Genomic DNA, 27,725 nt, shown 5'->3' on the forward strand with positions numbered 1-27,725 from the left:
ACTTTTACTTTTTGTCTGTTCTTCTGACGGCCTAGAACAGTGCCTTCCTTGCCCATACAAAGTAGGGCTTTGTGAATTGAATTGGGTCAGTGTTGGGGCTTTTATATTTCTGTGCATACCCTCCCCCAGCAAGGCTCTCCAATGGCCTCCTAACAGAAGGCCTGGTTGAAGTCACTACTCTACCTACAATGCATTACTTAGCCCTTGTCTTTTGTCATCTTTCTTAATTTTCTGGGTGTGAGCTGAAACCTCAGAGTTATTGTGATTTGCATTTCTCTTATTACTAGGGATCTGAAGCAATCTTTCATATGAGATTGTGGATCGTTTACATTTTTTGCTTTTGAAAACTCTGTTCATATCCTTTGCCTGCTTATCTATTGAGAAATTAATCAGTCATATACATATGTACATATTTGTATATGTAATATATATAGTCATAGGCATATATATTTTTGCATTTGTTCCCTACATATCTGGGATGACATACCTTATCCATTGAAACTGTTTCCTTTTACTTTTTTCTTCTTAACTTTCCTTCTTTCTTTTTTCTTTCCTTCTTTCTCTTTGTTTCTTCCTTTGTTTCCTTCCTTTTTTCTTCCTCCCTCCCTCTCTCCCTCCTTCCTTCTTTCCTTTCTCTTTCTTCCTTCCTTCCTTCCTTCCTTCCTTCCTTCCTTTCTTTCTTTCTTTCTTTCTTTCTTTCTTTCTTTCTTTCTTTCTTTCTTTCTTTCTTTCTTTCTTTCTTTCTTTCTTTCTTTCTTTCTTTCTTTCTGGTATGATCTCCCTCTCTTGCCCAGGCTAGAAGTACAAGTGTTACACATAAGCCATGTCCATCTCTGATCTGCATAGGAGTTTTGACCTGCTTCATTTTCTGACCTGGGTTTGCCTCTACTTAGGTAACCTGGTAGTGCCTGTTCACAGGGGATCACCCTACCTGTGCCAAACTTTCTTCTGACTCCTGATTGGCTTAGCCCACTAGAGCTGAGAATTCCTGAGCTCAAGAGATCCAGCAGCCTCAGCCTTCCCAGTAACAGGGATTCCAGGCATGTGCCTGGTTCCCTTGATTTCCCAATTGTCAATGTCAGAGGGAGTAGAACCAGGGTAGATAGATCTCGACATCCTACTAGTTTTATTAAAGAGAATCACTTAATTTCAGAAATGTACACACAGATCTAGAAACCTACATTCATCATGAGAGCCTTTGATTTTCTTTTTTTCTTTTTTTTCTCTTTTGTCTTAAAAAATAAAATAAAAACGAAGACAGTAAGTGAGGAAGTCCAATTAGCTCCCAAAGAGCAAACCCAATAGCCAGGAGGAGGTGTCACAGCCTCCACAAAAAAGTAGAAAGTTGTTGGAAGCTGCTGCCCCTCCCTGGTCCCCACTTCTAACAACCCCTGAAGTTGTTCTCTCAAGATCAGCTTCAGGGAGCAAGAGGGAGGGCAAGGCAAGGCACCCTTAGGTGTCCACGGGTGATGGTGTCCCCAGCCCTAGTATCAGGCCTCAGCCTTCAGCACAGGGAGAGAGAAATAGCAAGGAAAGGGAGGGGTTCACACAGCTCCAGGCCTCAGGACTTCTGGCCATCTCCCCAGTCTTGTTCCCACACCCTCCAGTCTCCGCCCTGAATTGGTCTCATTGCTGGGGCTGGGTCATAGGAGTCGCCGTTGTCTGGGAAGATAATGGCTCCACGTTTAGCCAAATCCCACTCTCTGTCCGTAGGATCAGTTCAGGTTTCCGACGCACCTTCTTGGTCCTGTCTACTGTGAGCCGGAACCGAAGTAAAGTCAATGCCACAACCACCTTCATCTCAGACATGGCAAAGCTCTGCCCGATGCAGTTTCTGTCCAAGGAAAGAACACAGAATATAGGTCATGACCTCCACCCTGGCCCCAGACTAGAGTATGTGGGGAGGGGGAGGAAAGGGGGCAGGATAGAACAACACTCCCAGTTCTAGGCCTTGAAAGAAAGAGAGGAGGTGGGGAAGAGTGTGGCTAGCACACACCCAACCCCAGATGCTGAAGGAGAGGGGCAGGTGGGGCAGGGAGGAGGAGTACAAAGAGTATATGCCCCATACTGCCTAAAGGAAGAAGGGGTGTGGGGGTGAGGGCGAGAATGAAGAGCATACACCCACCCTGAAGAAAGAGATCAGGGTCATTCCCTGAGCTGAAGGCCAGCCTGGACCTCAGGATCCACATTAGCAATGCTACGGACTGGCTGAAGACCCCATAGACACCAGAGCTGCCTCCCTCTCAGACCCAGCCCTAGGGTTGGGGACTCTTAGGATATTCCAGAGTTTCTAGAAAGAAGGAGTTGTAAGAACTAAGGTTGGAGATAGGGAGGCAAGAGACAGGAAGGTTACCTGGGTCCAGCTGAGAAGGGAATGTAGGCCAGGGGGGACCTCTGCTGGGGATTCTCAGGGTCAAAGCGGTAGGGGTTGAATACCTGGAGGGAGTCATAGCAAATGTTGGTTAAATGAGGCACCACCCTAGGGTCCTCCCTCAGTGTCCCAGAGAGGCCTGGTTAGGTTCTAGCAGGGGCCTAAGTAGAAAAAGGGGACTTGGTTGGTTAATCTATGGTGGTCATTCAAGTAAGGGACTACCCATTGCCCAGTAAGGCCTTGCCTGGTGGGGCTGAGGAGAAAGAGAAGGCATAGTATGGGGGGAAGAATAAGTAGGTCAGGATCCAGCTCCAGCCTTACTGAAAACCAGCTCTAATCTAGCGGGGCTGCAGCCCAGAAGCCCCAACCACAAATGCCCTGGTCTTCAGTTCCATGGTCCAAGGGCAGCTCCCCAGGGCAGGTAGGGCAGACAGGATTTTCTAACTCCTATGGGAAAGGGAAGGAGCCAAGCACAGAGAACATAGTGTTTCTTTACCTTGGAATCAGGCCACACAGAAGGATTGTGGTGGGTCCCATAGATGCTGACCAGGCAAATGGTCCCTAGATGGAGAGAGGTCAGAGTCATTCAGAAGGAATGGGGGAGAAAGGGACAGGGAGATTACCAGAAAGCAGCTCCAGCTTGCATTCAATGAAGTTGTACTACACTGGGGAGAACCAAGAAATCAACCTGAACAATGGAAAGTATTTTGTAGGGGATAGGGTAGAGAAAACAATGGAGTCAAGGGATTCATTTTAGTTCAATTTAATAGACAGTTATGAATGGGAAGGGAGGTCAATGATACAAAGGCTATAGATATAGCTATATAGGCATGTATATAGGTACAAATATATCTATGTATACATATATTTTATGTGTATATATGCCCAAATATTTATAGCAGCATTTTGGGGGTAGCAAAGAACTGGAAATAAGGTAAGCACTCTTCATTTGGGAAATGGCTAAATAAAGTGTGGTATTTGTGAGTACAATAGAACATTATTCCATTATTATAATGAATGTTATTGTTCCTCAATAAATGATGACTATGAAGAATTCAGAGAAGCATGGGAAGATTTCTATGAACTGATACAAAGTGATATAAGCAGAAACAGGAAAACAAGACACAGTCGCTGCAACAATGGAAATGGAAAGAACAACAAAACAGCAAAAATAATAACAGCAAAAGCCAGTAACTGAACACTTTAATTCTAAGGACCATACATGGCTCCAAAAAATATTTGAGAAAACACTTTCCTCTCTTCTTTGCAGATACTGGGGGCGATCAATGCAGAACACTGAACATACCATCAGACAGTTGATATGTTAGTTAGTTTTACTGAATTACTTCCCTCCCCCTTCTCATTCTTTGTACAAAGATTGGGGGTGGAGAGGCTCTCTAAATAGGGATAGGAATGGCTATCTGTGGAGGGAAAGGGGGGAAGGTTATTATTTGAAATTCACGAAGGTGATATACAAATAAAGGATATAAATAAAACATTTAAACAAGCATTTATGTACCACCCACTATGTACAAGGATTTGTCCTGGATGCTAGGAATATAAAGACAAATGAGAAACAGAGCAGTTGATGCTTTCCAGAAGTTTACACTTGACTAAGGGAATCCAAATAAGTAAATATAAGTAGCAGATGATTTGAGAAAGGAGAGAGTACTAACAACTGAGGGAGATTAAGAGACAGCCTCTGGAGAGGCACAAAGGCACAAATGTTGAGTTTGGGAATGTCCAGTAAGCATCTTGTCTGGAATACAGAATGTATGTGAAATGTCTAGAAATACAGGGGTAATACTGTGCAAGGTCTTAATTGACAAAAAGAGAGGAGCTTATATTTTATCCTACAGCCAATAAGGGGCTGCTGAGCTATAAACGGGAGAAATAGGAATAAATAATAAATACAAGAGAATTTGGGAGGGAGGGTGCTAGCAGCTGGAGGCTCTGAAAAGGCTTCATGTAAAAGGAAGAGAGTAAGTTTATGAGTCAGAGGTGAGTAGGGAAGGTATTCCAGGATTGGGAGATAGACACTACAAAGGCAGGGAGAAGGGAGACGGAGTGTTGTGAGTGAGGAACAGAGAGGAGGCTACTATAGCTAAACAGAAGAGTGGACGAGGGGGAGCAATGTACAAAGAGGCTGGAAAGATAACCCAGGACTTCAAAAGCTAAACAGATGAGTTTATATTTTATTCTATGGGCAACAGGGAGCCACTAGAGTTAGTTGAATATGGAGAAACATGGTCAGATCTGTGCTGAAGGAAAACCACTTTGGCAGCAGTGTGGAAGAGGGACTAGACTGGGGAGAGATGAGGCAGAGAGGCCCGTGGGAGGCTATTGTGATAATCTATGCCAGAGGTGATGAAAGCCTAGACTAAAGGTAACAGCTGTGTGAAAAGAGAAGGGATCAGGTATGAGAAATATCATGAAGGTGAAAATTGCAAGATTTAGCAAGTAAGTAGATATGTAGGGTGAGGGAGGATTAACACTGAGGTTATAAACCTAGGACATGTAAAGAATGGTGATGTCTTTGACAGAAATAAGGCAGTTCGGAGGAGAGGAGAGTTTGGGAGGAAAGGTAATGAGTTTCATTTTGAACATGATGAATTGGAGATATCTACAGAACATCCAGTCTGAAATATTCAATAAGCAATAAGTAATACAGAGCTGAAGCTCAGAGGTCAATATATCAATCTATCATCTGCATAGAGATGATATCACAAACCCATGAGCACTGATGAGATCACAAGGGAAAGTATGTAAAGAGAAAAGAAGAAGGAAGGAAACAAGAATTTATTAAGTGCCTACTAAGTGCTGGTCATCATGCTAAGCACTTTACAAATTATCTCATTAAGTCCTCACAGCAACCCTGGGAGGTAGATGCTATTATTATGCCCATTTTCTAGTTGAAGGAACTAAGGCAACTAAGGGGTTAGGTGACTTGCCCAGGGTCATAAGGCTCGTATGTCTCTAAGACCAGACTTGAACTGGAAGCTCCCTGATTCCAGGCCCAGTGCTCTACCCACTGAGCTGCCTTTGGAGAAGGTCCAGAACAGATGCATGGGCAGTGCCCACAGTTGGTGGCTGTAATATGTAGATAAGCCAAAGGGAACTGAGAAGTAGTGGTTAGACAGATAGGAGGAGAAGCAGGAGAGAGCAGTGCCACAAAAGCCCAGAAAGGACACAGTATCCAGGACACAGCTAATCAACTGTGTCACATGCATCACATAGGATGACTAAGAAAGACCATCAGATTTAACAATTAAGAAATCAAGCAGGGGGCAGCTAGATGGCGCAGTGGTTAAAGCGCTGGCCCTGGATTCAGGAGTACCTGAGTTCAAATCCAGCCTCAGACACTTAACACTTACTAGCTGTGTGACCCTGGGCAAGTCACTTAACCCCCATTGCCCCGCAAAAAAAAAAAAAAAGAAATCAAGCAAGGGGCAGCTAGATGGCATAGTGGATAGAGCACCAGCCCTGGAGTCAGGAGTACCTGAGTTCAAATCCAGCCTCAGACACTTAACACTTACTAGCTGTGTGACCCTGGGCAAGTCACTTAACCCCAATTGCCTCACTAAAAAAAATTAAAAACAAACAAAAAAAAAGAAATCAAGCAAGCAGTTGGTGATGAAGGAAGGAGATTAGGCTATGTGGGAGCCATCTACACAGAGACAGTCACTGAGCCCATGACAGGTGACGAGATTACCCAGAGAGAGGATATGGAAAGAAAAGAAAAGAGAAAAGGGTCTAAGAGAGAACCCTGGGTTTCTTCCTAAAGTTAGAAGAGCGGGCATGGATCCATCAAGAAGGATAAAAACGAACAGTGAGACAGAGAGAAGAACCATGAGGAAGCAGTAACACAAAAACCTATGAAGCCGAGAAGATCCAGGAGGGTTTGATGTCATTAGTGTGTCAACATGGGCAGAGGTCAAGAAGGAGGATGACAGAAAAGATTGTTGGATCTGGCGATTAAGAGATCACTGTGAAGCTTGAAGAGAACAGTTTGAATTGAGTAGTGGAGTCAGAAAACAGGTTACAAGAAGATGAGAAATGAGTATGTGGTAAAATATATATGAATATATGGTGAGAGGGGGAAGGAGAGGGAGAGAGAATGAGAGAGAAGAAAGGAGGAGAGAGAAGAAAGGAGAGGGGAGAGAGAGGAGGGAGGGAGGGGGAGAGAGAGAGAGAGAGAGAGAGAGAGAGAGAGAGAGAGAGAGAGAGAGAGAGAGAGAGAGAGAGAGAGAAGACAGGAAGTAGGGGCAAGAGGTGTAGAAAGCTTTTTCCAGGAGCTTTGTTGTGAATGACAAGAGAGATAAAAGATGGAAACTTGAGGGGATAACCCAGGCAGTGAAGACTTAAGGATGGAGGAGGCCTATGCATGTTTATAGGCAGCAAGGATTGAATCATTACATAAGGAAAACCTCAAGATTAGAAAGGGAAAACAGAAGGAGATGATTAAGGAGCAAAGCCCCTGAGGAAAAGGGAGGCTATCAAGGCCTCTAGCAGAGAGATTATCCTTGACAAAGAGAAGGGCCACCTCTTTATCAGAGGCAAAAATGAGAAGAGGAACCTGGGTTTGAATCCCAGCTCTGCCAATGATTTCCTATGTGATCGTAGGCAAGCTACCTAACCTCTCCAAACCCTGTCTTCCTCAGCTGTAAGATGAGGGGAGTTGGGAGGGGAGTGGACTGGATAATCTCCAAGGTCTCAGCTCTAAATCTATGTCCCCTCTATCACTTTAAGCAAAGGCTGGATTTCACTGCCTGTAGGGGATGTTGTTAGTGGGTAATGCTGCTCAGTTGTCAGGTAATGAAACCAAAGGTAGCTAGGTGGTACAGTGGGTAGAGCACTGGGTTTGGAATTAGGAGGACTCATCTTCCTGAGTTCAAATCCTGCTTCAGACACTTAGTAAACTTGTGTGACCCTGGGCAAGTCACCTAAGCCTCTTTGCCTGTTTAATCTGTAAAATTAACTGGAGAAGGGGGCAGCTAGGTGACGCAGTGGATTGAGCACCAGCCCTGGATTCAGGAGGATCTGAGTTCGAATCCGGATTCAAACACTTGACACTTACTAGCTGTGTGACCATGGGCAAGTCACTTAACCCCAATTGCCTCACCAAAAAAAAAAAAAAATTAGCTGGAGAAGTAAATGGAAAACCACTCCAGAGTCTTTACCAAAAAAAAAAAAAAAAAAAGCTCAAAAAGAGTCAGACACAACCAAAAAAACAACTAATGAGACCAAAGGTCTTATTAAGTTCTACCAAACTCATGGATTCTAAGTCAGGAGGTATCTATATGTTTGCTTTTTTCATTCATTCAGTCAGTCAGTCAGTCAGCTAGTCAGTCAGTTGTTCCTTACTCTGATATAATAGCTATATGGCTTCCAAAAAGTCATTTTCCCTTTCTGTGCCTCAATTTCTTCATTTGTAAAATAAATAGGAGTGCATAAGATGACTTTTAAGGTCCCTTTCAGCTGCAGCATTTTGTTCATTTTACTCTTCTCCCAGGTTATGCAATCAATAGATCGCAGAGCTACACTTATTTGAGTACATGTCATATCCCATATATTAGATTATAAGATTCTTGAGGGCAGGACCTCTTGTTTTTCATCTTTCTATCTCCCAAGGGCAAACACAGGGCCTTTTATATGGTAGATATGCAGTAAATAGCTCTTGAATTAACACATGCCTTCTCCCTGGAGTTCCAGCTTCCTCATTTCCTAGAATATAAAGTGGGAAAGGACCTTAGAGATCATTTAATACAACCCTTCATCGTACAGATGAGGAAACTAATGTCCACAGAGAAGTGACTTTGCCCAAGATCACATAAGCAGCAAATGATACCACTGGGCTTCCAACCCAGGTCCTTTTGATTATCCCTTTAAAATGTCCCTTGTAGGGGCAACTAGGTGGCGCAGTGGATAGAGCACCAGCCCTGGATTCAGGAGGACCTGAGTTCAAATCAAGCCTCAGACACTTAACACTTACTAGCTGTGTGACCCTGAGCAAGTCACTTAACCCCAATTGCCTCACCAAAAAAAACAAAAACAACAACAAAAACATATTCCTTGTACCCATCCTTTCTTCTCCTTCATCCTTGTCCTAGTCCAGATTCTGATGAGCTCTCACCCCCACTCCTGTAATAACTTCCTGGCCTAACTTTATTCTGGCCCCCTGCAATCTGTCTATAGGGGCAGTCAAACGCATCTTCCTCAAGTAACTCTAATATTGTTAGTCCTCTGCTCTGAAACCTTCAGTGATTCCCCATTGCCTATCACAGAAGTTACATATGCCACAGTCCTATGTTCAAGATTTTCTATGATAAGGTTCTACACTATCTACTCATGGGTATCTACCACCACTTGACCCTCCACATTAGCCAGCCTGGTCGCATTGACACCTATTCATTCCATCTTGCCCAGGATCCTGACCTTGTTCTTCACTATTCAAATCTTCCCCCGCCTGCAGGACCCAGCTCAAGGCTCCCTTCCTCCAAGAAGCCCCAGCTTTGCCTTATCATAGAGCTTCTGCTCCGGCCATCTTTTTTTTTTTTTTTTTTTGGTGAGGCAATTGGGGTTAAGTGACTTGCCCAGGGTCACACAGCTAGTAAGTGTCAAATGTCTGAGGTCGGATTTGAACTCAGGTCCTCCTGACTCCAGGGCCAGTGCTCTATCCACTGTGCCACCTAGCTGCCCCCTGCTCCGGCCATTTTATTCTACTGAAACTCTCCCAGAGTCACCAGTAACCTCCTAATCACTACATCCAGTGGCCTTCTTTTAGACCTCATGTCATCTTCCCTGACCCTTGACACTCTTTTGTTTCTCCTTGTACCCCCCTAATTCCCTCTCTGTCTCCATATTCTTAGCTCCTCAATGTAGGTGCTTCCCAAGGTCTTACTATGGCTTCCTCCACCCTCTCGCCCCTTATAGGGCTCTTACACCTACTAGGGTAGGTCTAGGGCCATATTTATTCCATTCATGTCTTCTGCTTCAGTGGCAATCTAACTTTGATCAATCTCACCCCTATACACTACTTTCCACTTTCTCCTTATGAACCCTCTGGACTTGGATAACCTTAACCCATCTACTCACCCTACTTTCTATAAATGTAGTCAAGTAACCTCCCTTCAATTCCTCCTTCATGCCACTGCCAGAATATCCTCCTTACAAAGAGCTATAGCCAATGGCCCTTCTCAGCTCCAAATCTTCAGCGAATCCCTATTACTGCCTTGGGGATAGTTTAGATTCTTCTGTCTGGCATTCCAGGCTCTCCATAGCCTGGTGCCCCCTTGCCTTTGCATCCTTTTCTCCTATTACTCACCTCCAAACACTTTATTCCTGATCCAGACTGAAGAGCTCTGCCCCATTCCATGCATGCTCTGTACTCTCCTCTCTCTGAGCCTTCCAAGAAATGCCCTCACCTTCTCTCTTTTACTATTAACATTTCACCCATCCTTCAAAGCCCCACTCAAATGTCATCTCCTCCAGGGAGTCTTCCCTAATCCCCTTCTCCCCAAATGTGAACAACCTTCCCCCTCAGACTTTACATGGCACTTTGTTTTTTTGTTTTTTGTTTTTAGTGAGGCAATTGGGGGTTAAGTGACTTACCCAGGGTCACACAGCTAGTAAGTGTTAAGTGTCTGAGGCCAGATTTGAACTCAGGTCCTCCTGAATCCAGGGCCGGTGCTCTATCCACTGTGCCACCTACCTGCCCCAGCACTTTGTTTTATAACTCTCCAATGTCCTTGTATAATATTGTACATTATGGTTTATATTTAGGGGGTCTTATCCCTTACTAAACTGTAAGCCCCATTAGAACAGGAACAGTGTCTTTTCTAATCTTTTATGGACAGAACTCTGCATACAGTAGGTGCTTTAAAAATGCTCGTTGGATTAAGTAGAACTCCAAATTACACTAATTATCTGAAGCTCACTTTGGCATTTATGCCACCTAGCCTCGGACAGTTCTTTACCTATTTCATCCATTTCCTGGACCTAGCTGGGCACATAGTAGGCCCTCACAAACTTGATTTGAGCAGGGCCCCTGTGGAGTCTCCTTCCCAGGTTCAGGTTAGTACCTTTGGGGATGACGCGCCCATCAGGCATCTTGATATCCTCGGTGCAGCGGCGTGAAATGAGGGTGACAGGAGGGAAGAGGCGAAGGCTTTCCTTGATGCACATGGTGATAAAGGGCATCTGGGCCAGATCATCCCTGGGGAGCAGCCAAGCCTGTGAGCTTTTGCCTCGAGGTTCCCCAACCAAGTATTTGGGACCCCAGGAGCAGTTCTGTCACTGACTCAAGTTGTGACTATAAGTTGTGTCAAGACCTTCCCTTTTCCAAGACCACCTTGGTATCTCTGTCTCCACGATCCATTTCTGCTTTAATAGCTCTGATGGGTGCCTGTCACTCCCCACCCACCTACCCATCCTACCCAGAGTGCCTCAGTCTCCCTCCCCTCATCACACCACTGCTGGACTGGCTATAAGTGATCAAGAGAAGGCTGACTCAGGCCCCATTTCTCCACTCAAGGCCTTTGCTTCCATAGGAATCCAAGCTCATCCAGCCTCACCCTAACACACTGTTTCATCCCTCTTCCTCCTCAACCCTCTGGGCTCAGATAACCTTGGCCTACCCACTCCTTCCTTTCAGTGACTATTGTCAAAAAACTTCTCTTCCCTCCCCACCCCCGCAACACTAGAGGGAAATTCCAGGAGGTGTGCCAAGAGGCTCTACATTCTGTCTACTGCCACAGCTGCCTGCTCCACTGCAAAGGCTCATGGGACTGGGAAGTCTGTAGTGCCTCTGCCAGTGTTACCTCTTCCTGGTGGGTGTGTCAGGCTAAGAGAGGAAGCCCAGGGAAGCATGTAGTACTCACCACTCAATCTCGTCTGTCTCCCTCCCTTTCATGATCTCCTGGATCTCCTCTCGGCACTTCTCCTGATATTCAGGGTGCCGGGCCAAGTTAAATAACACCCAAGAGAGGCCACTAGATGTGGTGTCATGTCCTGTGGGGGTTGAGAAGGGAGGGGAGAGGAGAAAAGAAAGAACAAGGTCATGTGAAAAAGGACATCTCTATCCCTTTCCTGTGAATGCCAACAGTGCCCATATCCAACACCCAGGGCCTCCAGGGAGCTGGTGAGTCATACAGCCTTAACCCTGTGTACTGTCCACTCTGTTTCCTGGGTACCCATTCTCCTTCTAGAGTAAATGAGAAGACAGCTGACACCAAGGTAAGTTACCTTATGCAACAACAGTGAGAGCACTGAACCATCCAACTAGAAAACAAGGCTAAACCTTGAGTCATGGCCAAAGAATGACTTTGACTTCGTGCCTTCACTCATCATCCCCAGGAAAGTCCTTTCTTCTTCCTCTCTTCCCTTTTCCCTTTCCTTCTCTTGTCTTTCCCTTCTCTCTTTCTATCCCTCCTCTCACTGTCCTCCTCACCACTAGCTAACTCTATCCCCATGGACTAGTTGCACTTGGCCTAAAAGAAATGGATAGGGATCCATAGGCGACCCAGTAAGAGCAGAGTAATGGGCATAGCCAAATTAGAAGCCATAGGTTTGCACCGGGTCACTGATGCCTACCAGCCAGTCGGCCTTTGGAAAGTTACAGGATGATCATCTCATTGAGCCTCTCAGCTTCAGTTTCCTCATCTATAAAATGGGGAGAGCAATCTTGCTACCAGCCCCAAGGGGGCTGTTATAAAGGAAAAAATCACAACAGTTCCCATCTATACACCCCTTATTTGGGAAGCTTTGTAAAGCATTCTACAAAAGTGTTTATTTGATCATCACAACCCCGGGGGAGAGACAGGTGCTATAACAGGATGAGATGAAGAAGTAGCCTCCGAGTCGCCCAAGACTGACTGGGTAAGAAGTATCTGCGGTGGGATTAGAACCCAGTCATTCCTGCCTCCAAGTCCAGTGTCCTGTCCACTGAACCACACTGCCTTTCAGAGTCTGAAGCAAGCACACTATAAACTTTAAATGAGATAGACATATAAGCTATTGGTACTTTCAATGCAGAAAGGGTTAGGCATCCTGGAAAGAAGGTACTTTATGCACCCAAATATAGGGGAAAACCAGACACAATATAGATGAGGCCAGAGGCTGGCCCAAAAAAGGCCCCCAAATTGCCCAAATAGAACCCATGAGCCCCTGAATTCTTAGCTAATTTATGCTAAACAGGACTATCTTCAAGTCTTAGGCTCAAAATGATTCTCAGTCTGTGCAGCTGTGACCATCCCTCAGACCTAGAAACTCTGAATCCATGTCCTCCAAAACCCCTTTCTGTCTTCCTTCCTTCCTTCCTTCCTTCCTTCCTTCCTTCCTTCCTTCCTTCCTTCCTTCCTTCCTTTCTTTCTTTTTTAGACAATTGGGGATAAGTGACTTGTCAAGGGTTGCACAGCTAGTAAGTGTCTGAGGCTGAATTCAAACTCAGGTCCTCCTGACTCCAGGGACAGTTGCTCTATCCACACTGTACCACCCAACTGCCCCTAGAATCCCTTTCAATTCAAGTTCTGTGAAGTTCTCCTCCTTCGTGACTTTCCCAACCCCAGCTCTCTTCCTGGTGTCCTCACCCTCAAACATGAAGGTATCTGCCTCGGCTCGGATGTCCTCATCTGACAGCTGCTTCCCATCTTCATCCTAGAAGGCATTTAAACCACTTGTAAGTGATTGACCCCAGGTCTGCCCATAACAGGCAAAGGCCATTCCAGGAGCAGATGCCCTCCAGAACCACCTCCCAGACTCCCAAGGATGGGAGGGTTGTAGAGAGTACTTGCTACCCAATGCCTAGTTGAGTAACAGCAGAGAAGAAAGGGAAGGTAGGAATCAACAAACAACTGTTCAGTGCTATTGTGCCATGAGCTGATACAAAGACAAAGGCAAAACAGCCCCTGGCTTCAGGCAGATTACATTCCAATGGAGGACAACATCCACATACATAGGACAAAAATAAAAGGGATGGAGAGGTAGCAAGAAGAAGGAGAAGAAGAGAGAGAAGAAGGGGTAAGGGAACAGAAGAGGAATGAGGAGAAAAGGAAAAAGGGAAGGGAAAGAAAAGAGAAAGAAAGGGAAAGGGAGGAGAGGGATGGAGGAAGGAGAGGAAGAAGAAAGAGGACTTGAGGAATGATTCAGAGAAATGGCATGAAGTCAAAGTCAGGTTTTGACTTACATCCTCACCCCTCCCTCAGCCTCCCTTGCTCACCTTGGCCAGCAACAGCACATCAATGAAATCCAAGGTCTTGCCCTGCTTGGACTTGAGCCAGGCCTCTGCCCCCTGTCTATTTAGGGCCTGCCTCCTCTCCTGTATGACCTCCGTAGTGAAGTGGTGCACTATGTCACATGCCTCCTTAAAGCGCTTCCCATCCGCTGTGCGGTAATAGATGAAGTCCAGATGGTGATGGATACGGTATTGCCGCTTCACTACCAGGGCACTCAGCTCAATAATGGCTGTGATGTAGTCACTCATCTTCCTGAAGGGGAAGCACAAGGTTTCCTATGGGTAACAGCAGCCTCAACTACGAGGGGTGAAATGAATTAAGCTCTCCCAAAGTGGTCATTCTGCCCAAACCTATTCTAACCTGTGAATTAGAACTATAAAATATAAAATGTCAGAGCTGGGATGTCCCTTAGAACCCAGAATGGCAGAGATGGGAGGTCCCTTAGAACCCAAAATGGTAGAACTGAAAGGGCCCTTAGGACCCAGAATGTCAGCGCTGGGAGGGCCCTTAGAACCCAGAACATCAGAGCTGAGAAGGCCCTTAGAACCCAGAATGTCAGAGCTAAAAGAAGAAGATGGAATTTCAGAAGTGGAAGAGACCTTAGAATATGGAATGTCAGAGCTAGGAGGGACCAGTTGGGGGAAGTTGGACTAAAAGTTGGCCTCTAAGGGCCCTCCTTGCTCTAGAATTAGGATCCTATTTTCTTCCTTCCATACCTTTCATACCTAGGGATGAGTAAGGAGGTAGAAAGGTGGAAAGAGCAATCCTGCACTCACATCTGAGGGGATCCCTAAAGAGGTGGAGCTGGGGGAGTATGCTTCAGGATGCTGGTGGCTTCCTTCTCCCCACCAGTCCTCATTCCCAATCATCAAGTTTCCCCTGGGCAGCTGAGACCAGAAGCTAACTACTCACTCCTGGCAGTCACTGTTATAGCTGAAAACACATTTCTGTAAACTGTCCAAAGTCATAAGGCTGACGTGCTCAAACATGTCCAGGGAGACCATGGCCCCAGCTGCCAGACGATTCCATTTGGCCTGTCCAAGAGAAAGGTTATATATCAGTAAGGGATGGTTTGCCTCTTGACAATAACAGTGCCCAAGCCCAGCGGCAGCAAGCCAGAGCATCGCAGTATCCACTTACACCCAAAAATGGTGAAAGGAATGGGAAGAACAGAAAGAAGAGATCTGAAGGAAGGGACCATAGAATCATAGATTTAGACCAGGGAGGGACCTTAAAAATAAGCCACCAGGATCTACCATGCCCCATTTTACAGCCTAAGAAACTGAGGTCCAGAGATACAAAGTGACTACCCAAAGTTGTACACCTGGAAGGGACCAAGGCAAAATTTAAATACAGGTCCTCAGGCTCATCCAACATTCCATTGCTCCCAGGAAACAGGAAGAGAACTCACATGCATGATGTCTGTGCATTGGTTGTAGATCTTCATATAGGGCTTGAGAATATCAAAGTGAAAAGCTGGAGTCAACAGGCGCCGGTGCCGGCTCCATTTTTCTCCTTTGCTCAGCAGCAGCCCATCTCCTGGTAAGAGAGAAGATGATGGCCTTTTTCAGCTTCTGACTTACAAGATGAACAAGAAGAGGAGGGACAATGGGCGCGCCAAGAAGGGCCGTGGCTACGTGCAGCCCAGCCGCTGCACCAACTGCACCCGCTGCGTGCCCAAGGACAAGGCCATCAAGAAGTTCGTCATCCGAAACATCGTGTAAGCCGCGGCCGTCAGGGACATCTCTGAGGCCAGTTTTTTCGACTCTTATGTGCTCCCCAAACTGTATGTGAAGCTGCATTACTGTGTGAGCTGCGCGATCCACAGCAAGGTAGTGACGAATCGGTCTCGTGAGGCATGAAAGGATCGGACACCCCCACCCCGCTTCAGACCTGCTGGTGCTGCCCCCAGACCCCCTCCAAAGTCAATGTAAAGATCTATCTGCCTATCAAAATTCCTGAACTAATCAGAGGAAAATAGAATGGTTGGTTTACCTTAAAGAGAGAGAGAGAGAGAGAGAGAGAGAGAAGGTGATGGAAACAGATCAGTAATTCAGTCCCCCTAAGGGGTACCTGCTGCCATCTTGGATCAGAAAGATGTCACCATACCTTCCCCATTATTGTCCCACCTCCCTGCCCAACGTCCTCCTGAGTCAGAGGCCTCAATTTGCCCCCTACTCACCCAGCCAGGGTGTCAGGAAGCCATAGAAAAGCTTGTCCTTTGGAGCAATGGCGGCTGTGGGGAAAGAATGAGGAGTGTCTAATGATTCTGCACAGAGTTTACAATCATAATATACATAATCCTACAGCTTCCAAGTCTTCACCAGACGTGGTCTCTGCCAGCTCTGCTTGGGCAGATTCCCCTTCCTTTGTAACCCCAGACTGACCCCCTTGATCTCCACTCATCCAATTCTTCCCAACAAAAAAGTTCCATGCCCTTAAATCTAAGTTGATATTTTGATTCAAATCACTAGCAAATCTTTAGATTCATTCAGTTGAATTTTTAGATCCCAAGATGGAGTGTATAGAACCCCAAGTCGGAAGTTATATATTGATTTCATCAATGGAGTGGATGTAGTGATGAACAGTGGCTATTAAAATCCTGTGGCATCATTTTAGTGTTTTTTAATGAGAAAAATAGCATTTTCATTTAAAATAAAATAATGTAACTCAATGAATCTTTGGTAGAAAAAAATGTGTGTGTGTGTGGGACCATTTTAGGAAACTTTTGTTTTTTCAAAGGAAGGTAAAAAGAAGTTTCAGATTTCCATTGAAGTCTTACAGTTACTGACAGGAACCCTATGGAGTTGTTTCCTCTCCCTTCCAGTGCTGATGGTAACATCAAATGGGCCTTTGGTCTGACCCAAGCACATGGGGCCATGAGTAAAGAATGGTGGGCAAGTTCAGAAAAGCTATTTGGAACTATGCCCGCAAAAGTTACTAAACTGTTATTAAACCTTTGACTCAGTGATACCACAACTAGGCCAATATCCCCCAAAAGATCAAAGAAAGAGAAAATAGCCTATATGTACCAAAATAGTTATGGCAGCTTTTAAAATATCTTATATTAATAGCAGTTCTTTTATGATGGCAAAGAACTGGAAACTAAGGGGATGCCCATTGACTGGGAGATGGCTAAACTAAGTATGGTCTATAAATATAATGTAATATAGTTATTTTTAAAGAAAGAATGAAAGGGGCAGCTTCAGAAAAAAGCATGACAGCTTGTATGAATGAATGCAGAGTGAAGAGAGCAGAACCAGGAGAATGATTAAGTAACATAGCATTTGTGAAATGCTTTGCAAAACCTTAAAGCACTGTATAAATGCTAGTTATTATTATTATGTGCCAGGTACTATGTTAGGTGCTAGAACTATAAGTATAAAGAAAGAAATAATCTTTACTGAAAAGAAGCTTATATTCTAGTGGATATGATCATAGAGAGAGAGAGAACATGTATATTCATATTTATATGTATATATTGCTATGTATATGTTAAACATAGTATGTATTATATATGCAATATACATAGTATAGAGTGCTAAATCTATGATACTATGACCTCTTCAAGACTCAGTTTACCCATCTGTATAATAGGGATCTTGTATTTTATACACACACACACATACTAGCAAGCAGTTAAGCGAATCAGAAAAGACTTCATACAGATGGTCATGGCTGAGCTGCATCTTGAAGGAAGAAGGAGACTCCTAAGAGGTGAAGGTAACAAGGTACCTCATTACAGGGATGAGGGATGGCCAGTGCAAAGGCATGGAAATAAAAGAAAAGGGTTCAGGTGTGAAGAAGAGAGAGAAGGCAAATATGGCTGACTCACAAAGGGTTGGAAGAGGAGCAATGTCCAAAGAGGCTGAAGAGAGAAGTTGGAACTAGATTGTAAAAAACTTTAAAAGCAAATCAGAGGAGGGTTTTTGTTTTTGTTTTTTTGGTGAGGCAATTGGGGTTAAGTGAGTTTCCCAGGGTCACACAGCTAGTAAGTGTCAAGTGTCTGAGGCCAGATTTGAACTCAGGTCCTCCTGACTCCAGGGCCAGTGCTCTATCCGCTACGCCACCTAGTTGCCCCAGGAATTTATATTTGATCCCAGAAGCAATAGAAAACCATGGCAGTTGACTGAATAAAGGAATCACCTGTTCAAATCCATGCTTAAGGAAAATTACTTTTTGTAGCAGTACGTAGCATGAAGTGGGCAGCTAGGTGGCGCAGTGGATAAGCACTTGGCCTGGAGTTCACATCTGAGTTCAAATTTGGCCTCAGACATATCACCTGGGCAAATCACCTAACCCTATTTGCCTCATTTTCCTCATCTATCATATGAGGTGTAGAAGTAAATGGAAAACTTCTCCAGTATCTTTGCCAAGAAAACCCCAAATGAGGTCACAACAAGTCAAAAATATAGAACAACAACAAGATAGACTGGAGTAGGGAGAGACTTGAGGCTGGAAGACCAGCTAAGAAGCTATTGCAATAATTGTCTACGTGACAGGTGAGAAGTGCCTGAACTAGGGTGGTGGCTCTATGAGTAGGCATCAGATGCAAGCACTACTGTGGAAGTGGAAATGGCAAGATATTTTTAACCTAAATTTGGACTTTACATTAATCTCCATTCAGTTTATTCACAAGTCAAAATTCTCACCTCTCTGCTCTAGGATCCTAAGTTGCTTGGACCCAGATTTCCAGCAAAATGGGATAACTTTACCTCTGAGATTTTCCATCCTGCTCTATCATCCATAGTGGCTATCTCTCCCAGCATTTAGTAATCTGCTTATCTGACGACTGTGACCTCTAAAGGATCATCACTTTTTTGGTTTCATGAACCCCATTGGTTGATGAAGCTAATGGACCCCTTCTAATGACAGTATTTTGTTGCCTACATTCTATAATTGAAGTCGATGCTAAATTTCAGTCAGAGGTTAATGAAAATAAAGATAAATTTTTTTTCCTTCATTCAATTTCATGGACAACTTGAAAGCGATCTATAGACCTTGTTGAGACCAGATTAAAAATGCCTTCTTCAGGGGCAGCTAGGTGGCGCAGTGGATAGAGCACCGGTCCTGGATTCAGGAGTTCCTGAGTTCAAATCCGGCCTCAGACACTTGACACTTACTAGCTGTGTGACCCTGGACAAGTCACTTAACCACATTAACCCCGTAAAAAAAAAAAAATGCCTTCTTCTAAGTCACTGATAAAAATGTTAAGCAGCACATGGCCAAGCATAGATCCTTGGGACACTTCACTAAAGACTTCTTTTCAAGTTCAGGTCTCTGATACTTCTTACTGCCATACACATTTGCATATGGTCCAAAAGGACAGTCCCAGATGATAACAATACACCAAAAAATCAGAACAGAACTCAAGAAGGCTTTCCCTGATGAGCTGAGAAAATATAAATTGTCTGGAGGTTATGGTGCTGGTCTATGAACCCAGTTCCTGTCTGACTAGTGCCTATCCCTGAAGCCAGTTAGGACCTGAGCTGAGTATTTGGAGGGTTGGGCTCTGGATGAATGTCCCCACAATAGGCCTAAGGCACTTTGCACAGAAGCCTGGAGAGAAGGCACGCAGACTTCATTCCTGTTCCCTGTGCTGACTCACTAGGATCTCAAGCAGGTCCACCCAGCAGATCTCTCTGGTCCTGGATTGCTCTATCAGCTTGGGAGTATACCCATCCCAACACACCCAGTCCCACTGAGTCAACAGGGAGGCACAAATAATACAAAGGCCCAGGCCTTCAATTGGTAGAAGTAGTGAGTATAGAGAAACAGTATCTCGTACATAGGCGGTGCTTAATAATTGCTTGGCAAACCCAGTTCTAGTTCTGGCAGCAACTTAGTCTGTGACTTTGGACAAGGCATATCATCTCTCTGAGCCTCATTTATAGAATGAAGATAGAATTCCTTCCAAGTTCTTCTCACTAGTTCATTTGTAAGGATCCAATGGGAAATAGTCCCAACTTATATTCATATGTGGCTTTAAGGTTTGCAAAATGCTTTCCCCAAAAACAACCTCACAATGGGGGATAATTTAAATATTTTTTAAGTTCCAATTTGAAGATAAGAAAAGGGAGGCACTGAAAAGTTAAATGACTTGGAGTAGTTACATGGACAATAAGTGGTCTGAGGAAGGATTTCAATGTAGCACCCTTCAACTGCATGCTCACGTTTTACATGATGGAGATGAAGCGGAGGACAGGGGGGTCCTGAAGTTTGTTAACATGGACCCAGAATTAGGATTATAGATGGCCAGAGTCAGAAAGGACCTAAAACATAGAATACTGAAGCTGTGAGGACCCTTAGAACACAGGATGTCAGAGATGGAAGAACACAGAATATCAGAGCTGGGAGGACCTTAGAACACAGAATGTCAGGGGGCAGCTGGATGGCACAGTGGATAAAGCACCAGCCCTGGATTCAGAAGGATCTGAGTTCAAATCTGGCCTCAGACACTTGACACTAGCTGTGTGATCCTCATTGCCCCGCAAAAAAAAAAAAATATTTTAGAATATAGAGTGTCAGAGCTAAAATCAAACAATAGCATTTATTAGTCATGTGTCAGGCATTGAGTTAGGTTCCAGGGCTCCAAATAGAAAGAATGAAATAATCCTTACAAGCTTGCATTCTCATGGGAAGAGACATAAAAGGAATGTCTAAGGCAGGATTTGAACCCAGCATCCCATCGGCTATGCACACTCCTCCCATAGAACGTCCAGTCAAACACAAAAGACAACACGTAACATCAGGGCCAAGAGGGGCCTTAGAACGTAGAACATCAGAACTAGGATGGTCTTTAGGGTACAGACTCTCAAAGCTGGAAGGGAGAAGATCTAATCCCATTACCAGCCATTTTAAGGTTTCAAGGTGAATTTGACCCCAAAGTCACAGAACTATTAAAGAGATGATGTTCTCCTTACCTCTAGCCCATAGCACCACACTGTTTCCCCTGTGGTTGGGAAATGGGGGTGCCACCAGGCTAGAAAGAAGCAGGATAATATTATGTAATCATACCACAGAAACACAAAACGATTTCCAAGAAATGAGTAGCACAACCAGGGAAAACTTCTCAAAGGACTTGGTCCTTGAGCTGAACCTTGAAGGGATCCATCTCCTCCTACAATGTGGGATTCCAGACCTATGAAGTAGGAAGCAGATGAGTGGACTGCCCAGTCAGGCCCAAGGAAGGGGGAAGGGAATTCCTTCTCAACAATGTGGCTGAACGTGGGACACAAAACAACCATCTTGGGCAACAGCTCTCCATTGAGACACTTCCTGTGGCCTGGCCCAGAACTTCTAGTGGGTGGGGAGGCCCTAGAAACAGGGGCCCCTGGAGCTCACCAGATACTCTGCCAGCAGGGTTCAAGGTCAACCCAACTTCACAATGGAGGCTTCTCTGACACAAAGTAGGGAGAAGGTAGAGGAAGGAGATAAAGGGATGATTGGAAGAGGGAGTGGAGGAGTATAGAGATCCCAGGCTTTGGGGAGGAGGAGACACTGGGCAATAGGTAAAACTGTCTCCTTCCCTCTCCCACACCACCTTCAGAGAAAGGGGAAATTATCTCCAGTGAGGCACATCAGGCCCTCAAGCACAAAGTGAGACAGAGCTCTGAAGTATGTCCTACAGGTGCAATTCACACTTTATTACAGTTCCTAGCTACTCCATTAGTACAATCAAGAGAAAAGACCAGCACACTAATACACTTCATGAGATAACAGATTAAGACCTGGGGAGAACCTGAGAGAGAACCTGTTAGGATAACCTAAGTTCAAATCCCACTTCCAACACTTCCTAGTATGACTTTGGGCAAATCATTTTAATTGCTCTGTGCCTCTTTTCATCTCTAGAAGGAGGGGGTTGAACTGGATGCCCTCTAAGCCTCTTAGAGCACTAAATATGTAATCTTAGGACCTCTCTGAGACTCAGTTTCCCCATGTGTAAAATGGGGATAATCAGACTCTTGCTACCTACCTTCACAGGACTGGCCATGAGGAAAGCACTTGGAAAAATGTAAAGCCCTAGAGGAAGGGGTTTTAACCCAGGGTAGATGGATAGACTTAAGGGAGTCCACAAACTTGCACAGAGAAAAAAATACATACCTTTATTTCTTTTTTATGTTAAATTTATGGAATAAACAAGCATTTCAATAACAGTACAATAAAAAAGATGATTGCACATAAAACTGCAAATTTACTATGCACAACTTGCTATTTCTTTCAAATATACAACAAAATTATCATGTAAATTTCTTTTTTTTCCTTCCCTCACCCCACCTCATTGCCAACCCCCCCCCAAAAAAGTGTGTGTGTGTGTGTGTGTGTGTGTGTGTGTGTGTGTGTGTGTGTGTGTGTGTGTGTAAAGGGAAGAGACATCAAAGCTGGAGAATGAAACAGCAGGTCCCACCCTGGCCCTTACCCTGAGCTTGCTGGGGGCTGTAACACTTACCTGAAGCTCCTAGGAGGGGTTTGATGTAGTCAGGGTGCACCAGGACCACCAGGGGCAGGAAGGGCCCTATCCAGACAAGGACAACATGGTGCATTTTGTTGAGGACCTGCATTTCGTCTCGGAGGCCCGTCTCAGTGGGCAGGTACTGCAATCAATCACATAGATGGCCACCAGCTCCCCCAGGCCTCAGAGCTCAGGGGAGTGGGGCTGACCGGCCTTCCCATCCCATCCCCCCTTACCCCAGCTCATTGGGGAAACCTCAAATTGAACCAGGCCTTGGAGGACATCCAATCCAAACTCCCACCCAATTCTGTACATATTATCATCTAGTTTCTCAAAGCACCAAGGTGGCCCATTGGATAGAGTGCTAGGCCTGGAGTCAGGAAAACTTGAGTTCAAATCCAGCCTCAGACACTTACTAGCTATGTAAACCTAGGAAAGTCACTTGTTTGCCTCAATTTCCTCAATTATAAAATGAGGATGATAATAGGACCTATTTTCCAGAGTTATTATGAGGATCAAGTGAGGAAATATTTGTAAAGTTCTCAGCCCGGTGACTGTCACATAGTAGGTGCTTAATAAATGCGTGTTTCCTTCCTTCCTACCTTCCTTGAATACTTCCAAGGAATGGGAGCTCACTACAAAACTATGAAACTAGTGGAAATTTAGAGCTGGGAAGGATCTTAGAGATTGTCTAAGGCCTCTCATTTTACCTTCCACAGCAACTCATTCCATTGTTTAGTTCATTAGCCATTAGAAAGTACTTCCTTGACTGTGGCTGATGATTCAAAAATAGAATCTGAAGTCAGAGAAGCTGGGTGCAGATCTCATCTGGGTTCCTTACTACCTGTGTGCCTTTTGGTCACTCACTTCCCTTTTCTGAACCGCCTTCTCTGTAAAATGAGGGTCACTGGATGAATTGATGGCTAAGGTTCCTTTCAGTCCTAAATCATTCCATTCACTTTTACTCATTGGAGCTAGAGAGAATAAGTTTATCCCCTCTTCCATGTGACAGCCCTGTAAATATTTTAGAAAAGATCTCATGTCTCCTCCCCACCTCCCAGGCTTAACCATACGCAAGTCCTCCTCATCTGTTCCTCATACACAGAGAATCTGTGATTTTGTCAGTTTTAGAAACTCCTACTCTAAGAATGCCCTCCACAGTACAGATTACAACCCCCTATACCCTAGTCCAAAATGGAAGTTGGGGGCGGCTAGGTGGCGCAGTGGATAAAGCACCAGCCCTGGATTCAGGAGTACCTGAGTTCAAGTCCGGCCTCAGACACTTGACACTTACTAGCTGTGTGACCCTGGGCAAGTCACTTAACCCCCATTGCCTTGCCAAAAAAAAAAGGAAAAAAAAAAGAAAATGGAAGTTATCTGGGATACTTGCCCAGGATCCACAAGTAGTAAGCATCAAAAGTGGAATCTGAACCCTAACTCCAAACCTAGCACTCTACCCTCTATGCCATCCCTCTTTCATATTTGTATTTATTAAGCATCTGCAGTATTCTTCCATGCCAATGCTAAATAGAAGTTTTTTTGAATTGAGGATTTACAGACTCCCCATCATGGTCACCCTCCTCTGAGGACTCATACCTAAAGGGTACCTCTCTCACCTCCATTTCTTAGAGTCTGTAATTTCCTTCAAAGTTCAACCACCACTTATTTTGCATATATTCATAATGTATACATTATTTCTCATTCCTTTAGAGTAGGGAATGTTTCATTTTTGGTTTTGTATTCCTAATGTCTAGAACAGTTTCTTGCACACAGTAGGTCCTTAATAAATGCTTGTTGTCTGATGACTGGTACCTCTTACTAAAATGTAGCATTTGGAACTGAACATAATATTCAAGGCCTCACCAGTACAGAGTGCTAAGGTGGTTGAACCAAATCACCTAGGAGTTGGCTCCCTACCCCAGCTGGTAATGTTCTTTCTCCTCTTGACTTCACAACAGGCTTTGGCCATGCTTCTTTTGTGTACTTATCACATATTACATGTACTTCAGGCACCGTGAGTTTATCCAGATGGCCCCATCCCTACACAAATACACACAGCAATCCCTCCATATCTTAAGGCAAAGATGTCTTTGAAATGAGGCAACGAAACCACACACAATGCTTCCTGTGGCGCATATTGACTCAGACTACCATGTAGTAACATTATCTATGTTTTATTGTCTTTTTATTTATTTGGTTAAATATTTCCCAATTACATTTCAATCTGGTTTCTGCCAATGGGAGGGAAGAGCTCAGATTACATGTTTGACACCTGTGCCTTAAGGGATATGAGTCACTGGAGCCAAAAAAAAAAAAGTTGTCTTTGGGTGGATAGCTTCCTGATGAGAATGTGTTCTGAATTCAGCTGACTGATACACAGCCCATCTCCCAGCCCATCTTCAAAGTCTTTCTAGGTTGAGAGGACCCGTCAGCACCTGATCTCTACTGACATAATTAGAGGACACAGTATCCCCTCCATACCAAGATGAAGCATCAGAGCAGGATTCTAGAGAACTCTCATCCCGTGTTATTTTGTATTATACTCCTGTATGTGCCCTCTTCCCCTACTGGAATATAAGTTCCATGAGGTCAGGACCCATGGAAGAGCCCTGGGCTTGGAGTCACAGGACCTTAATCCAAATCTGGGTTCTGCCACTCACTCCTTGTGTGACTTTGAGCAAAGTCAGTTAACCTTCTCACTCTTGGTTTCCTCGTCGGTCAGATAAGTAGATTGGGTTAAATGACCTCTAAAAAGGGTGGTTGCTGTATGGTTTTATGATCTCCAAAGCAAGTAAACATCAGATGTTCCCTACATGATGTGATGAATAGAGCAATGGCCTGGACTCAGGAAGACCTGAGTTCAAATCCAGTCCTAGACACTTAGCAGTGTGACCCTGAACAAGTCACTTAGCCACCGTCTGCCTCCATTTCCTCATCTGTAAAGATTGGGATCAAATGAGATGATATTTGCAAAGCACTTAGTACGATGCCCAGCCTATAGTAGGCACTTAAATGCTTGCTCCCTTCCTCTTCCCTTCCCCTAGCCTCTGTAATATAATAGGCACTTACTATTTCTCAAATTGAATTAACATGTAAATATTCAAATAGATCTATGATCTCATCAATTCAGGATGCAGGTCACAAGCCTTTCATATCTGCTCATGTGACCCAGAAAGTGGCCACAAGAGAGCAACCAGATGTGCTAGAGGCCTGTCTTTCTTTCAACATTGTAAGAATGCCATCAGAGTACTCCAACTTTCGATACTGTCATCCCCAGCCTTTGTCATGTGACCAGCCCATTGTCTCTTCCTGTCACCCAATTCCTTGTTAATGTTCTATACTCCAGTTCTTCTCTGGAGTTCCTCACTGATCATGTGGCAGCTTAATCTCACTTGTCCCGTGCCATTCATTCCACTGCTCTCTCATCTATAGTTGTTTAGGACAGTGGTGTTCCACAATTTACTGTCATGTAGCAATGTGTTAGATCAATGTGTTGGATTGGAAATATAGGCCTTTGCTTTCTGTAACCTGGGGCTGGAGCCTGGGCATTTGCATGATATTCTCCATATTCATGAAGAGAATGATTATTCAAAGCAATTACTTAAAGCTCTAAGCCTGTGCGAAGGCTGGAGTTTGTGAGGACTTAGGAAAAGAGAGTTGGTTTGTGGGTTTGTGGTTTTTTTCCTGACTTCTAAAGGCACAAGTTGTTTTGGGTCTTCTTCATGGGGCGCAGAGCACCCCAGAATTTCTCTGGGGCACACCGAGGAATCTTCTCCTTGAGAAACTAAACCAGAGGACAGATAAGGCCTAGAGGAACCAAATCGGACTGAGCTAGCTTGGGATTCCTACCCTTCATTCCGGTCTCCCTTATCCTGGGGAGATAAGTTTGGGTGTGGCTTCGGCCTTTGTGTTCTGAAGAGGGATCCGTAGCCACCCCTCACCCAATTCCTCTAGTCACTACTAGTGGGGGATGGTCCTCTCTCACTAAAGGAACTTTCCACAGGCAGATGGTCCACCCCCATCAGGCCTCTATAAAAGTACCTTCCAGTCTCCTGTTCGAGGAGATTTGGTACCTCTGAGCCATGTGCTTTATGCCAAATCTCCCCATGAAAAGTCTAAGGATTTCTTTCATGGTTTCCCTCCCCCCACCCTTCCCTTCCCTTGCTCCTAAATAAACTATCACCTTGTTCTAACTAAGTTTTGTGTGCAAGAGGGTGTAATTCTTTAAAGAGGAATTCCCAAGAACCCCAACCCCAACCCGTACCCAATTTCCACTATATCATCTGGCGCCCGAACGTTGTAGGGACGTGGGATTTTCCTCTTTCCTCTTAACACCCAAAACTGGGGGGTGGGAACCTCCCTTCTGGGTTTCCTTTCTCCCTCTCCCGCCTGACTCAACCTCCCGTTTGAGTCACAGAGAGGTAGAGAGAGGGTTAGCTTTCGCATGCGACAGTGGAGGGCAGCCTGAGTCTCCCTCCCTCGCTGAAAGCTCAAACAGACGTCTGGACCACGCTTGGCACAGAACCTGGAGGTAAGACCCTACCTTCTGGGTTTCTCTTCTCCCTCTCCCACTGGACTCAACCTCCCGTTTGAGTCACAGAGAGGTAGAGACGGTCGGCGTCTGCACGACAGCAGAGAGCAGCCTGGGACTCCTAGATGTCCGAACCGCGCTAGGACCCTCAGACTACACGTTTCTGGGTAAGAACATTTATGCTTATGTGTCTATCCCTTACCAGCTCTCTGCTCTTGGTTCAGACTATTCTCCTTAGACAGTAGTTATGGGACAGAAAGGGAGTGTTCCGAAAAATTCACCTCTGGGGTGCATCCTAAGAGATTGGACTAGACTGGAACTTAAAAACCTAAGAAAGAGATGTATGATACATTTTTGTAACAATTTATGGCCACATTATCCTCTAGGAAGTGAAGGAAATTGGCCTGTACACGGCACCCTTAATTATAATACCATCTTGCAATTGGACAAGTTTTGCAAGCGTGAAGGGAGATGGACAGAGATTCCATACGTATCGGCTTTTATGAGTTTGAGCCAGAAGTCAAAGGGGAAGGATGAGGTCTCCTTGCCGGTTGAGAATCACCAAAAGCCCAAGCAATTAGCTAACCCTTCAGGCACCTACTCTGAGACCTCAGCCTCCCCTCCTCCTCAAACTCATTCCCTACCTGTTTCTCGTTCCACTCCTTCTCCGCCTGCTTCCGTACCTATGGGTCAACCACAGTCATATCACTCTACGACTGAGACCTCTCCTTGCCCACCGGCTGATCTCAGAACCAATTCCCTGTGCCACACGGGGAGTGGATATCAGTCTCCTTCTATCCTGCTCTATCCCATTTACAATCGGGGGGAACTCCAATATGTTCCCATTTCTCCTGTTTTTTCCATTCAGCCGACCCCATCTGCTTTACCTAATCTGCAGTCACCTACAGCTATCTCCCTTTCCCCATCTCCACCCATGCTGCAGCCAAAGACTGTTTCCCCTCCCCCACCTACTCCACAGCCAAAGGCTGTCACCCCTCCCCCACTGGGCCCTGCGCCCAATCCTCTGTCTCCACCTGAGCTATCTCCCCAACCCAGGTCCTTACCAGCGTCTCCCACTACTTCCCTGCTTCCATTAAGGGAATTTCCCATTGGGAAGGGCACAACAGTAAGGCATGCCCC

At 45.0% G+C, this 27,725-nt stretch overlaps 1 protein-coding gene and 1 pseudogene across 1 annotated transcript in view; one reads left to right on the forward strand and one right to left on the reverse strand.

Annotated features, from left to right (window-relative positions):
- Positions 1–1,182: 1,182 nt before the first annotated feature.
- Positions 1,183–27,725, reverse strand: part of LOC122734908 (cytochrome P450 4F22) — a 35,916-nt gene continuing 9,373 nt past the window's right edge. The window contains exons 2-12 of the mRNA XM_043976075.1: positions 22,052–22,196; positions 15,785–15,838; positions 15,014–15,141; positions 14,515–14,636; positions 13,587–13,854; positions 12,958–13,024; positions 11,251–11,380; positions 10,453–10,586; positions 2,868–2,932; positions 2,354–2,436; positions 1,183–1,834 (exon numbers count right to left, since the gene is read on the reverse strand). Of these exons, the coding sequence (XP_043832010.1) occupies positions 1,627–1,834; positions 2,354–2,436; positions 2,868–2,932; positions 10,453–10,586; positions 11,251–11,380; positions 12,958–13,024; positions 13,587–13,854; positions 14,515–14,636; positions 15,014–15,141; positions 15,785–15,838; positions 22,052–22,196 (1,404 nt within the window). The 3' untranslated portion in view covers positions 1,183–1,626. The remainder of the gene's footprint in view (positions 1,835–2,353; positions 2,437–2,867; positions 2,933–10,452; positions 10,587–11,250; positions 11,381–12,957; positions 13,025–13,586; positions 13,855–14,514; positions 14,637–15,013; positions 15,142–15,784; positions 15,839–22,051; positions 22,197–27,725) is intronic.
- Positions 15,189–15,536, forward strand: LOC122734909 (annotated as a pseudogene).

The sequence above is a fragment of the Dromiciops gliroides genome, chromosome 1 (genome assembly GCF_019393635.1).
Source record: "Dromiciops gliroides isolate mDroGli1 chromosome 1, mDroGli1.pri, whole genome shotgun sequence".
In the NCBI taxonomy this organism is placed as follows: domain Eukaryota; kingdom Metazoa; phylum Chordata; class Mammalia; order Microbiotheria; family Microbiotheriidae; genus Dromiciops; species Dromiciops gliroides.